Source organism: Lissotriton vulgaris, chromosome 3_1 (genome assembly GCF_964263255.1).
Source record: "Lissotriton vulgaris chromosome 3_1, aLisVul1.2, whole genome shotgun sequence".
NCBI classification, from domain to species: Eukaryota; Metazoa; Chordata; class Amphibia; order Caudata; family Salamandridae; genus Lissotriton; species Lissotriton vulgaris.
The window spans coordinates 1,940,887,115-1,940,901,595 of record NC_141689.1 but is presented as its reverse complement, the minus strand read 5'-3'; the positions used below and the strand labels follow the sequence as shown (position 1 = coordinate 1,940,901,595).

Below are 14,481 nucleotides of genomic sequence, written 5' to 3'. Positions count from 1 at the left end.
CTTGTCTCTAATAATCCAGAGGTAGTCTACCTGCTTACTTGTCATTCATGCACACCAAGTGAAAGGGGGGCCTTCGGAGGTAACACATCCAACCTCCTGGAGCCCTGGGTGGGCTTGGAGAGTTAAATGAACCTTTACCAGAACTTTAAGATCAGCCCTGCCACCACAATCACAGTACAGTGTTGGTTAAACCACCCCCAGGCAGGCCTCGCTGTAAGGTTTGCATCCCTGCTTGCTCTCCAGGATGCAAGGTTCAAAGGAAATGACCATCAAACAGGGCCAGATGGCGCTTTTAGACTCAGTCCTTCAGGGGTCCCAACTAACCCCTGGTGGCACTAGGTGAGATCAGCCAGACAGCAAAAGTTGGCCTGGGTCCTGTCTACTAATCTGGAGCAAGGTTATCGCCTTTTTCGCAATCCATAAATGTCAAGTGACATAGGGAACTGTTAGTGAAAACAAACTGACCTCCTGGAGCCCTGCCTGGGCTCAAAGAGTCAAATGAGCCTTCCAGGTCAGCCCAACTACCAGGACATGCTATAGAAGTTCATGGCATGTGAGCAGATCCCAGCGTTTAGGGCAACAAGAATCCCGAGCATGTAAGACGGCCATCTAGATGCGCTGAGACTTCTGCAAAAGGATTCTGATCACCTTTGGATGATGCAAGGACTTTAAGGCCTTGGTTCTGGGAGCCCAAGCTGGGCATTAGGCAAAGTGCTGTGGGGATGGCTCATTGAGTGCTGGCCTGGTGCACAGTCAGAGCTTCTGAACCCAGAACAGCAGGGGCGACCTTCTCGGTCCTGCAGGACCTTATCCTGTGCACGTTGTGACACCTCAGGCTGGATTAGGGAGTCCAGGGTGGCAGGCTTCCAACCCAGGGCTTGCCAGCGTTGGGGCCCAGTCAGAGCTTTGTATCCCAAGAAAGCAGGGAAACCCTCCCCTGCCCTGTGGGACCCCATCTCAGGAACTTTCCTTCATGGCAAGCCAGAGAAGGGAGCCTAGGGTCTGGGGCTTTCATACCAGGGCCTGATCAGAGCTTCTGGATCAGGCCTGATGCACTTGGAGATTGTAGTTTAAATTCTACACCATTTGCACGAAAATGCTACCCTTAACCCTCCTCTCTAGTGTGCAAATATGTTCTAATTCAAGTAAAAATGCAGCCTGTACCATTTTCTTAGTAATAAGTAATAATCCTGAATACATATGCAGATGAATGCTTCTTCACAATGCAATCAATGGTGTCTGCACCAATCTCCCACATATCATTTAGTAATATTAAGGTTATAACACAATATTTCACCCACCGCTTAATATTCCTCAGGGTTTACTCGGATTTCCCATACATAACACAATTATATTAGTGTGATGAAATTTATCAATAACTATTTAGTAATCCAAAAGGCGTGGTTAGATTTACCTCTCATCACTTGGTATTTGACCGGGCAGGAGACTAAGGGCCCGATTTATGATCTGGTGGACGGACTAAAGCCAAAAAAGGAGTTGGGGAACCTTACATCCACCACTCTACTTTTACTCTGTGTACCAAATTAAGAGCTGTCTGCTAGCCTCAAGATCATCCCTATGCATTGGCAGGAGCCACTGTCACTGTGGGTCCTGTCATTGTAGGTAAAGTTTACTGATGTCATCCTTATTCCCTCTCCTTCACAGTCAGGATATTCCAGGCTGTAATGGACAGTGAAAACAAAATAATAATCCGAAAGCCCACTCTAAATATGACAGATGGCCAGATGGTTTACCTTCAACAGCCCTTCCCCCCTGGGGTGTCAGAGGAAGGTTTAAGCTGAATGACTATATTTTGCTCCATTGGCATAAACATGGCAACTGTGCCCACCCCCAAATCAGGTGAGAGGCCAAGAGTTTTGCGGAGAAAGGATGCCAAGTCACTGTTAAAATAAAGTACCCTCTATGCCAAAATAAATAAACCTCTGAGTCTCTAGTGGAACGCAAGCATAGAACGGGCAACATACAACAGGCAAGGTAATATTGAAGTAGGCCTGACCTATGCAAAATCCATTATGACTTCATTATGCTCATCTTTACACTACTTCATTTTGTAGTACACTTGTGCCACTGGATGTCTAATTTTTACCACTTGATTGATATGGATGCTGAAGGTTATATCAACTGTCCACCTCTTTTGGCTTGCTTATATAAATGTATGTGTATTGTGTGTGACTGTGATACAGTTACAACATTAAAAACACAGCACAGTTAATACAACACCTACACTGGTGATCTGCCCACCCCAAAATTGGCCAGGAGTAAAGATAATTGGTGGAGAGGGCATTGTTTTGCCATAGGGCAAACCAAATCAGCCCCTTGAGTCTCAGTGGAAATGGATGCTGAAGTTTTCAACACCTTTCCACCTATTGTGGCTTGTTTGTATGAATGTGCATGTTTTGTGGGTGACTGTGAGAAAATGGTTTATGATTTGGGGTGGATTGAGGGCCACCATAAGTAATAAATGCACTGTCTTGATAGGTCGAAGTAAAGTTTTCAGTAATTTAAATGTGAGCTCAACCATTGGTAGCAATAGCATAGAGCAGACAGGCTTATCTTTGAGAAGAGTCTAAAGCATTTAGTAATACTAAAACAATTAAGACTTCAAAAATACAGCACAATGTAAATACTGCCAATGCAGGTCAACTGGTCACAGCAGACTGGGACCTGGGTGCCATTCTGGCTGACAGTGATGGAATGCATATTGGATACAGCAACCAGATTCAAACCTGATCAAAGGGTTTACATTGGGATTTAGTCTTTTTATTGAATGTCCAAATCCTTCAACATAGATCAGAGGAGGGTTCCACCACATCAAATAGGAGTTACACAAGGTCCTTGTGAATCTGTAGTTTTGGCGGGAAAAGCTTTCAGCAGCAAAATAAGAATTCCATGCCCCCCGAAGTCCATTCTTAAGTTAAGTAGTTTTGGCACCTTTGCAAGGTCCAGATTTTTACCTTTGTACTTAGGCCTGTATTACGAGTTTAGTGGTCCAATGGACCTCGAAACTCATGGTGGTGATCTGCGGACAGCCAGACGGGTGGTCTGGTCGCCGAAATAGGACAGTGGCAGTTCGACAGCCACAGGATCTCTGCTGCTGCCATCCATGATCCCTGACTGTGGTACAGCGATCTGAGGCCCTAATATGCTGGTGGTGCCGTTGTGGTGCCGCTGCAGCACCGAAAGCATATTAGGAGTTTCCTCACTACCACACTTTTCTTGACGGTGCGACCACTATGAAAAGTTGGGCAGTGAGGAAACAAAGGGGGCCCTACAGGGCCCACTGTTGCCTCTGCAAAATGGGGTGCATGCAGGGGGACATATGTTGTGCACCCCCTGTGTTCATGCACCCAAAGTTCCTGCAGGGCATGGACTTGCAAGGTAAAAGTTACTTTTTTATAATAGGTAGAAAAATCCAAGTTCATCTTTTAACTGGAGTTTTAATAACTTACAAATAGGTGTTTAACTATTTTTTTGCAAGTCTTATTCCCAAGATAGAGTATTGTTATTAATGATTGCATCCCAGTGCTTTCCTAGCCAACCACAGCCAAAACTGCTGCTGTCACAATAGCTTTGAGGTGCTAGTCACTGTAAAGACACTCTTAGCATTCACCTTTGCATGTTCTACTTTTTTAATACTATGCACTCTGGCTTAAAGGGTAGGAAAGCTTACTTATGGGTAAAAAAATTGATACTTGTATAGCGCACTACTCACCCGCAAGGGTCTCAAGGCGCTTGTACAAATACCGCTGTGGAACCCATCCTGGCTTTCCCTGTGAGGCGTCCACTCCTGGGCACCCCCAAGGTGGAGGCCAGGCATCCTTAGCGTTGTGGGGGCCGTTGTGGAGATTAAGCAAGCTATTGCCCAGAGTTGCAGAGTGTGACTCCATGATTGGAATAGGCACTGAGCCGATAATTATCAGGTCCATGGAATTTTGAGCCCAAGACCCGCCGAAGCGGAGAATTGAACCATGGTCCCGGGGTGGACCTCTGCATCAGGGTCTGCAGCTCTAATCATTGAGCCACACTTCTCCACATGGGTGGCTTATACATATCTAAAATTAGGGTTTTAGGTCAAAGTTGTGGTTTACAACTGCACAGTCAGGGAACTGGAAGTAGGCTTGGAATCATGTTTGTATTTTCACTGCAGTGTGTGGCACAATGAATGCTGTAGCCCACAGGTGACATATAACTTACTGGCCATGAGTACACTTTGGGCATACCCGAGAGGCATAAACAAGCTAAATATGCAAATAGGGTCATGACACTTTTACCATGTTGAAGGGAGCAGCACGAGCACTTTACCCTGGTTAGAGGGTGTAAAGTGCACAGAGTTCTGTACTTAGCAAAAACAATGAAGGCAACATCTGGAGTAGTACCCATGCAAGCATGGTAATGCTTGCAGCAAAAAGGGTAAAGGTTACAAGCAGTAACCCTACCCACAGGTGTGGCCAGGCTAAAAAGCAACCACTTCCCTATGGTCACTCAACACCAGTAGTTCTATGGCTGTTTTTCCCCATTGGGTGAGCTGCCTGCCTGAATTTGAAGACCAAAGAAAGGCCCCCTATGAAGTAAATTAAGTTCCTGGGCACAGCCCAACTGCTCATCCAGCCAGAGGAGTAAAACACATCCCCACATCCACACCTTTGGCTCTGATATGAGAACTGTTTTTCATACCTCATCAGGGCTAATATCCATATCAGTGACAATTGGAGGCTAATGCAAATTAGCATCCAGGAACTTTAGCCAGGGAAAATGTAAATCTCTACAAGACCCTTTTTCTTAATACTTATTAACAATCCAATTTCACCATTAATTTGGGCTTTTAATAAATATTGAAAATAGTTGTTTAATAATTTTTTGAGCTGGTCCCTAGCCTGTGATAGTAGAATTAGTATTTAATATTGTTTCCCAGTGTTTCCCTCCGGGTCAACCAGTTTCCTACAGTGAAAACAAAAGCTTTTGGGTGCTAGTCACTGTAAGAACACGTTTAACTTTACATTTCTAGATGTTCTCCATTTAAATACTAGGCACCCTGCTTTGTGGCAAGACTTATGTAGGGGTGCCTTATTAATTTTTAAAAGAGAGATTTTCTCCTGTTCAAGGAGCTTACGTTTGCAGGTCAGGCTGTAGGTTTCAACTGCAGCTGCCAGCTTGCAGTGGCATACCTTGAGTCATGTTTCCCTAGTCACACTTGTGGGTGGCACAGTAGTGCTCTGATCCACAGGTGAACTCTAAATGTCCACGCCATGTGTGTGTTTTGGGACACCATGTACTATGGCCCTATAGGATAGTTAAATAGGCCAATCGGGGTGTTGCCAAGTTTCACCTGTTTTAGGAGGAATGGCACATACAATGGGCCTTGTTGAGTAGTGTCCCAGTGTGTAATGGTAAAAAACAGCAATAAAATTCAGCAAAAAAATAGGCGTGATCCCAAAAAAGGGGCATTTGCACACAGAGAGAGAGACAGAGATTCTGTATTCATGTCTACCTGTACCTGATAGATTACGCATGTCATTGTGTGCATAGATGTTTGTGCAGGTGACTGCATATGTATACATATCGGGGCTTTTTTCAATTTGTGCATAAATATTGTATTATTAATTTGTCTTCATGTGTGAGGCTCTGTATGCCTGGGTACTTATCTGTCTGAGTGTGTCAAAGTCTGTATGCTGCTTTGGTTGTGCCTGCATATTTGCATGGAGGCCGATCTTTGCATATAGATATTTTGTGTCTTTTTGTCCATGCACTATGATTAAAACAAACCTACTCTCTTTAAAATACTTGTCTTTCTTGCAGTAGTCAGTATATATTTTGTTTACTATGGTTGTACCATTAGGTGTAGTGACCCTGGTTTGCACTAAATCCCGGGGTACAGTACTGCTGCTCCAAAGACAGTAGCTGATGATATTCTAAAGAAGTTATATTTTGCCATTATTTCTTAGGTAGTCTTCGCTCCTGGCAACTGCTATACAATTGACAAGTCAAAACCTTGCCCTTATGTTAGAGCGGCTTTCTCCTCATGTACTCCAGAACAGATGGATCAGGTAAATCATAACTTTATAGCTGTAAAAATGTAAACGATGTATTTTTTATTCCTGCTTCCCTATTTATATTATTCGTCTTGTGGAATCTAAAAGTGGTGGGACAGAAATATGACAGCTGACCAGAACATGCAAGCGAGCCTGGCTGGAAGAGGAAAATGCAGTGAGCCGGGATGTTTCTTCCCCTGAAGGTCCAATTCTTGCCAATCCCCAGGGCCCAAGACCTCCTATCTCACAGGCTTTCAGTTTCAAATTGCATTCACACATACACATGCTCACACATACAACACTAAAACACATATCAGACGATCAAGACACACACCTCTAGAAATGAAGACAGCTACACAGACAAATTCAGTGCCAGGCAAGCAGGCAAATGCACATACACACACTCATACAAACAGTCACGACTGCTCCCGCGAAGCAGTAGTGGGGTGGGGAGGAGGGGAAGGGAAGGGAGGGAAGAAGGGCTGAAAAAAAAGATCACTTACCTGCCAGCCGGCTGGTCAGCTGCAGCCTCTCTTCCACCCTCTCCGTCCTCTTCCTGGCTTCTGTTCGAACAGGAAGCAGGATAGGTTCCTCTAAGTCAATCACAAAACTGCAATCCAGCGTTGTGATTGGTCTGAGCACCATGGTTTGGCGCCCAGATGGGGAATGTGAGCCTGGGCATTTTCTCCATCCAGGCTGTAATGCAGCCTGGGTGTAGAACATGCAAAATGAGCATGAATGCTTAGTCAGGCCCAGAGGGCTCACCAAACAATCATGCGCACTTAGGAGGGTGCCACCACTCCTCAACCTTGCGCAGCCTAGACCTGCCCCACAAAACTACCCCAGCACAGAAAAAAATAAAATGATAATACCATTGCATTGTTTTAATTTTATTTTTCCTTTTTTGCTGTGCTGAAAGGCAGTGGGGCAATGCTCCTGCACCCTAGCGAAGAAGCCATCCCTGCATACAAAATGAGACAGTTGAAAACAAAACTTACTTGTGTCAAGCCTCTGACTTAGACATAAGCTGTTATGCTCTGCTGGGACCTAAATTCCTGACACCCTTCGCTCTAGCAATTCAAGCAGCGCAGCTCCACGAGCCTCTACCAAATCAGAAGGGAGAAAAGGGTTAGAAGTTTATACAAAAACTTTTACTCCATTCCGTCTTCAGAGTGGGTAAGAGGGCTTATGATTGACAAGATCTGAAGCTACCACCTGATGTTCATGCTACGTATCAGATATGAATTGTGTCTGCGTAAGGCCGGGCAACCTGGACTGATCCGTAAATCGATTAACCCGAGGAGAAGTTTGGACAAGCGTTTTCACGTCAAAAGAAAAGTAAAGAAAATAATTTATAACCCTGCAACTGCGGATAGAACTGCGAAGATACAAGGAAATAACAAGGACCCACCCCCCTTTCTGAAGTGAAGAACAGGACAACAGGACAAGCTCTAAATAATCATCTAAGCATACTAGATCACCGAGTCCTACACGCACAGCCCCAGCCCTGAGGAAGACCTTCCTAGAAAGCCTCTCGGCCCCCTGCACGAAGGTCAAAACGCGTCGGTACAAACACAATTCACAGTTTTTTTCATGTGACTTAGAGGATTTCTACATAAAGTCAGAAAGTGGATATGACATATATGTTTAGCAAACAAAAGCTGGTCTAAACAGTTGAAGAGTGTTGCAAATCACTCTGGGCACAGATTTATTTGGACCACTCAGTTAAAGACTATCGAGGATAATTTGAGTTCAGTTTATCCCGATAAAACAGCAAAATTGAGAAGGACACATAGAATCTAAGAGTTCTTAATAATAACAAGGTTTGATTTATGTTTTGCACTGTTTTTATGAAAATTGTATAACCTTCATGAAATTATTGTATAGGACAGTCTGTATCAAATTAGAAGAAGTAATGTAGAATGATCTGTACAATTGGTTTTTAACAATCCTTAGAATATGAAGTAAAGTACAGCCTTGAACAGGTATAAACTGCAGTATCCATGTGTTGTGTTGATCATTGCTACATAAGTATAGAAATGTAGTTTATGTTGATCTACCATAGGTGTGAAATTGTTACAAATATTGTGTTCATGTATAGAACATTGGTGTAGGTAATGAATTTAAGCCTAGGCCTTGCAAGTTGTATGTACATTTATGGTCACAGTGGTATCTTTGCAGGTACATTGTTATATAGATTCCAGCCTCTGTTGTCCTTAACAGAATCAATCCCCTTATGCTATACACAATACAGCCAGTGGAGCATTCTTCTGCTGCAAAGATGAAACTACAGCTTATACATGAAAACACATGATCTGTGAGTTTGTTAGTTTTCAGCTAAAAACGGTGACATTTAATCTATATATGAGCTGCGACTGTATGAGGGATTGCAAAACCAGATCAAACTTGCAAGAATGATTTTATATTCTGTTACTTAGACTCAAACCCTAGGTCAATTTTCATGTTAGCCATTCGTGCAAAGTGGGTTGAGAGTCGGATAGAGTGAACATTGCAAGTCTGAGCTGTACAAACCTATTTGAATCCTTAAATACATAAATGCGATGTGCATTTTATCAAAGGATTTTACTCTTGTAGTGCCCTCAACTGCTATTATGTATCCCATTATATTTCTTTTGTTTTTTAAAAACGCTTTGATTAAGATAGTTACCAGTTATGTTCATGTGCTTTCCAAGCACTGGTGTATTCACTTCCATTGCATCTCCTTGGCGAAGACTTACCCAAGTTGGGGCAGTTGTTTTACGCAGTGATGAGACAAGCATATTTGTACTTATCCCAGAGGAGGTTGAAGTATCTCAGGAAACTCTGAATCACATAAGGAGATATGATGGGCTGTGCTACAGTGAAGAAAGTCAACCAGAGCACCCTTTCTTCTGTCTGAATAATCAAATATATTTCACATCAATCAGAGGTGTAGGTGGTGTGTTTGTGAGCCTCAATGAGTGGTAACTTAGGTAGGAGCAGTTTAATGAGTTGGTCACTTTGGTTCTTAATGAATTACTTGATTATGAGGGCATTCCAATCGCCTTAAATTCATATCTTTATGGAGGTGAAGATTGTTTGTGATGAATCTTGGTCAGATGTCACAAAGCCCCAGAGCAGCTAGAGCTACTGTTCCCTAATCATGTAAACTAAAATATGTTGCTTTTGATGTTCTGGGGCTTCTGCACTACGGACCATAAAACTGGGGCACAAATGCTCCTTTTAGCATTTGACTATCAAAGTAGACAGTCCAAGACTAATTTTAGGGAGGTTAGATGGGGTAGAAATTCATAACTAAGCAATACAATAAAAACACTCAATGAATCAAATACTAGTCAGTGCTTTTTCTTTAAAAAGGATAAGTGCATTTATAGATGCACAACAAAAAACTATTCACAAAATTGCAGGTAGGCAAACTGATGGGAGCACCCTCACATAACAGAGGGTGCAATCTCAAGAAGAGTTGCAGTGTTCAAAAGGTGTTGCCTCTCCCTAGTTGATCCTTCCTTGAGGATCAATTCCAAGACCGGAATGCCAAAGCAGTGACCATTTAAACACTAGTGATTTTTTTGACTGGACACGCAGGGCCTGGATTGTTTTTCTGGGAAAGCTCTACTGGGTCTGGGCCCAGGTCCTAAACAAGGCTTGGGAGAAGTATGGGCACACTGGGTGGTAGGAATTCTGTGAGTCACAGCTAGATTTCAGAACTTTCTCACAGAAATGGGAGGAAAATGCATGCTTTAATTTGATGTTTACAAGTCATTCTACGTAAATGAAGGTAGTAGGTTACATGTAAGTAGACTGCCGTTTTTGTTGAGACATATGGCCATGCTGGGTTGTAGGAATTTTGCGGATCCCTGCAGCTTCACTGACATTTCCCTCCTAGCAATTTGAGGAAAATATGTGTTTTAGCCAAGTTTGAGGTTTGCATGGCATTCTGGGTAATAGAACATAGTGGGGTTCCACAGAAGCCACACCACAATGGATTTCCATAGGTGTCTACTTTTCAGATATGTCTGCATTTTGTAGGTTTCTGTGGGTAATGGCCGGCCCCCAGGCCCAAAAAGCATTGCTAGTCACATCAACGAATTGGCTCAATTTTGAAGGGGAAAATTTGAGGTCTCCATTTTACGTTTTCAGACCTTTGCGAGCAATAGGTCCACCCCCACAAACGAGATACCCTTTTTATTGAGAGAAATGTGATAACAAATTAGTAGAAAATGTGTTATTATCAATTCAATTTCTCTCAATTTTTTGCTTCCAAGAGTAAGCCTGTATATAAGAAGGAACACATTTAGCAAAATACTGTCTGTAACACATGATAGTACAGGTAACGCTAACATCAAAGTGAGTAGTGTGGCTCACTGGTTAGAGGCGGCAGACCCGAGAGCAGAGGACGGCCCGGGACCAGGGTTCGATTCCCGGCGCAGCAGGTTTCTGGACCAGGGTCAGCAGACTCGATAATTCTCTCGCCTCGGTGCCCACTCTGATCAGCGATCACACTCGGCAACTCTGGGCATTAGCTTGCCTCATCTTCACTAACGGCCCCACCAGACCGCCGGGGATGCCTGGTCTCACCCTGGAGATACCCAATAGGGACCATCTCTCAGGGAAGCCAGGAAGGGTTTTGCAGTGGTCGAAGCGCCTTGGGATCCTACGGGTAAGTAGTGCGCTATATAAATGCCTATACATACTATTTCTAAACTCACTATCTTGGGCATAGTTAAAAAATCTAGAGGTTTCTTTTGCACACATTTTTTATTCATTGGATTTTACAATATGAACTGAACCATAGTTAGTACACAATAAAACCTCATTATATGCCACAGCCAAAGGACTATCAGTTTGTGTACCACAAGAACCTCAACCCAACATCATAATACAGGAATTTATTCCCATAACAAATTGTGAGCCATTGAATTATTTATCTTTGAATATCTTTATTCGGCAAATTGATCACCATAAAAGAATGCATATACAATATACATTTCCAATTCTCCGGTTAAAATTATTAAAAATGCGAATAAAAGAAAAGAGGTACACCACAGTCACTGATTTGCTATCAGCAGCTACAGCATCAGACCGTAGGTCCCCCCGAATGCAATTTCAGTAAATGGGAGCGCCCAGGAATTTTGCCACCCCGCATATCATGATGGAAGAGGAAGAGTCCGTAGAAAGTACACGTAGTGCCTGGGTATGGCACCTCAACCCCAATTCCCTGCAAACAGGTTTCAGCCAAAATTTCTGCGCCCCTTTATAAGCTGGGCAGGCAAAAAATAGATGGGCCACAGACTCCTTTGGTGCTGCACAGCCAGGGCATGAACGCAGGGGGGCACCAGAGTTCGACCACCTCGCCATGAAGTCATGCACCGGAAGCGTCCCATATCGCAGTTTTAGATATAGCGCCCGATCAAGAGGTTTGGTTATCAGGTCAAGGAAGGGTTCCAATTTTCTCACACATTTAAATGACAAAAATTGGTCCGTGAGTGGGCCCCCATCCGTAACACTCAGTGCATTACTCTGCACCCATTCCCAGTATAGCTTTTTAATCACTTCCTTGGGTGGCGGCGATTGTGACTCCCAAGCATCCCTTAGCCCCAAGTTAAGAACCAGGTCTCTCAGTTTATTCAGCCATCCGATTTTTTTACCCGTGTCCAGTTGAAGAAGATCGTCCAACCCATCAGCATATTTTACAAGCTCCTCTGTTCTTCTTAAGCGAGTCCAGAAGAGCAACGGGCGTAGCCTTACCAAGTCCTTTAGTGCTCTTCTGCCCAGATCTAGTCTCAGGGGGATCAGTGGGGTGGAAGCAGGAAGGGCCACCACATTCCTTAGAAAATTGTTTTCCGCTGTCGATAGTTCTGAAACATTTTCGAACCCCCAGAGTTCGGAGCCATATAGTGCCGCCGGAAGGATCTGACCCTCATAGATCGCCATGGCCTGGGAGACAGGTTTGCTACTTGACTCACGGAGCTCCCTCAAAGTCACCCCGGATACCCTTTGGTGGCTGAGTAACATTTTGGCCAAGTGGTCCTTCCAAGTCATTCGACTATTTATCCGGACACCGAAATAGTCAAATGAATCGACCAACTCCAGAGGAACACCATTGAGCAGGAAATTATTTTTAAATCTTTTAGAGGGGGAGAGTGCCATCAGTTTGGTTTTCTAGGTATTGATGGTTAAGCCTCGGATGGTACAAAAGGAGCTAAACCGGTTCAAGAGTTTTTGCAGACCCACTGGGGATTTGGAGATTAATAAGGTGTCTTCAGCGAAGAGTAAGGTGGGGATTTTTTCCCCCGCCAGGGATGGGGCGTCCGTCTCTTCCCCCTTCAAATGGTCCACCACTCCATTCACGAATAGGGAGAAAAGGGTCGGAGCCATGACACAGCCCTGGCGTACTCCTCTCCTCACAGGGACCCTGTCTGTTAACTGTCCCTGGGATCCCCATCTGACCCTCGCGTAATTCCCCTCGTGGAGCTTTACGATTAGATTCAGGAGACCACTGGGAAATCCCATCTCTCCTAGGATCTCCCATAATTTTGCCCGGGGGACCAGGTCGAAAGCCGTTTTGAGATCTATGAAGGCCATGTATAAACTGCCTTTCTTGATGGTAACTGCCTTCCAATAGATAACAAAAAAGCGAAAGACCTGGTCCATCGTGCCTACCTTTCTTCTGAAACCCGCTTGGAGGTGGGAAAGAATACTGGCCTCCTCCATCCAATCTCCTACTCTTGAAATGATAACCCTGCCGACCACTTTCTGAATTATAGCTATCAAACTGATAGGTCTGTAGTTCGCAGGGTCATCTCTTGCCCCCTTCTTGAACACAGTTACTACCTCTGCCCCCTTCCAGGAATCTGGTACCTGGTGACCCCTGGTAATCAAATTCATTATTGTGGCGATTAATTTGGCCCAAGCCTGCAGCTCCGCGGTATGCAGGTCCCCAGGGATCCCATCCTGCCCGGCTGCTTTCTTTGGGGTTAGATGTCTAATCGCCATTACTACTTCTGTGGTCGTGAATGGAAGGTCGTCCTCCCCTAGGGGCTCCCCTACACCCAAACTATCTGCCCCGGGGCTAGCTGTTTCATCAATACCTCCATATAGGGATGAGAAATGATCAAACCATTGCTGACTAGTTATGTGTACAGCCAATGGTTGCGATTTCCTCTGCCTGGTTCTATTAATCAGATCCCAAAAAAGGTTCGGGTTCCTTCTACTCACAGCATTGGATAGATCCTGCCAATGCTGTTCCTCCCACTCACGTTTGGCCAGTGATAATGCTTTTAGGTAGTCCTTCCTGGCCGCTCTAACCAGCAAAGGATCCCCAAAAAACAGGGCTTTTGTCAAGTTTTTCCTTTTGCCCTTACACTCATCTGTATACCAAGGTTTATTAGAAATGGGAGGTGTAATAGTATCCCTATTGCTTTTCCCTTTCGAGGTAAAAAATTGACCAACATGATCTATTGTAGTTTTATAAGCTGAGTCAAGGGAGAAGTGCGGAAACCCGCTAAACTGATTTTCACCAACCCAGACTTCCAAATCAGAGGACAAGCCCTCTACCAGAGATTTAATGGCCCCTAGGTCATCCTCCTTAAGGTTACCCCTATCGCATTTTAGTCTGCGATTGTTGTTATATGGGATAATCTCTTTAGATGTTTTTAAGATGACATTCGCCCTCCTATCTTTAAGGGTACACCAATTAAACTTACAACACAGGGGGTTGTGGTCGCTATCCTGACTTGGGAGGACCTCCATGTCAATAAGGTCTGCCCAGAAACTAACATCCATTAGGATGTAGTCAATTCGGGACGGCCCAGTAAGTCTGTTGAAGGTCAGTGCCCATGCCTGATCGGATATAGTCCTGCCATTGAGGGCTCTTAACTTATGGTCCCTAGTCAGTGCATTGATTTGAATTGCCCTAGCTGACCATTTCCTAATGGGGGCAGGGATAAGGTTGGGATGGACCATTTTGAGTCTTCCTCTTCAATACCCAAGGGGTCATCTCCGAGGAGGGGTTCAAACGTGCAGTTAAAATCACCCCCCACGATGATTTTTGCTGATGAAGGGCAATTAGCTAAAGCGGAGTCCAGAGCTGTTAAAATTGAAGAGGCTGAGTCCCCGGGTGCCCCTCTAGCGTAAACATTGAAAAGGTCCAGCCTACTACCCTCCACATTTCCTCTAGAGGAGAGATGGAGTATTTCATTACACTCCAAGTTGTGGCATGTGACCACCCAATCCAGCTCTATTTTAATCCAGACCACGAGGCCACCCGCTGGTCTGCCCTTTCCCTTGCTTACTGCTGGCAAAAAGTGGGTGGTATACCCTGATTTGTGTAAGGGTAATAGGCTCCAGGTTTCCTAAAACAGGCAAACATCAAACCTCTCAATGAACGTGTGCCACTCTGGAATTTCTAACTTCCTTTTTAACCCCGCAA

At 44.3% G+C, this 14,481-nt stretch overlaps 1 protein-coding gene across 2 annotated transcripts in view; it reads left to right on the top strand.

Moving 5' to 3' along the window:
* LOC147728656 (kynurenine/alpha-aminoadipate aminotransferase, mitochondrial-like) overlaps positions 1 to 14,481 on the top strand; it is a 486,130-nt gene that overhangs the window by 448,399 nt on the left and 23,250 nt on the right. For both annotated transcript variants that reach the window (XM_086962430.1, XM_086962432.1), the window contains exon 13: positions 5,964 to 6,065. In XM_086962430.1, coding sequence (XP_086818556.1) covers positions 5,964 to 6,065 — 102 coding nt within the window. The remainder of the gene's footprint in view (positions 1 to 5,963; positions 6,066 to 14,481) is intronic.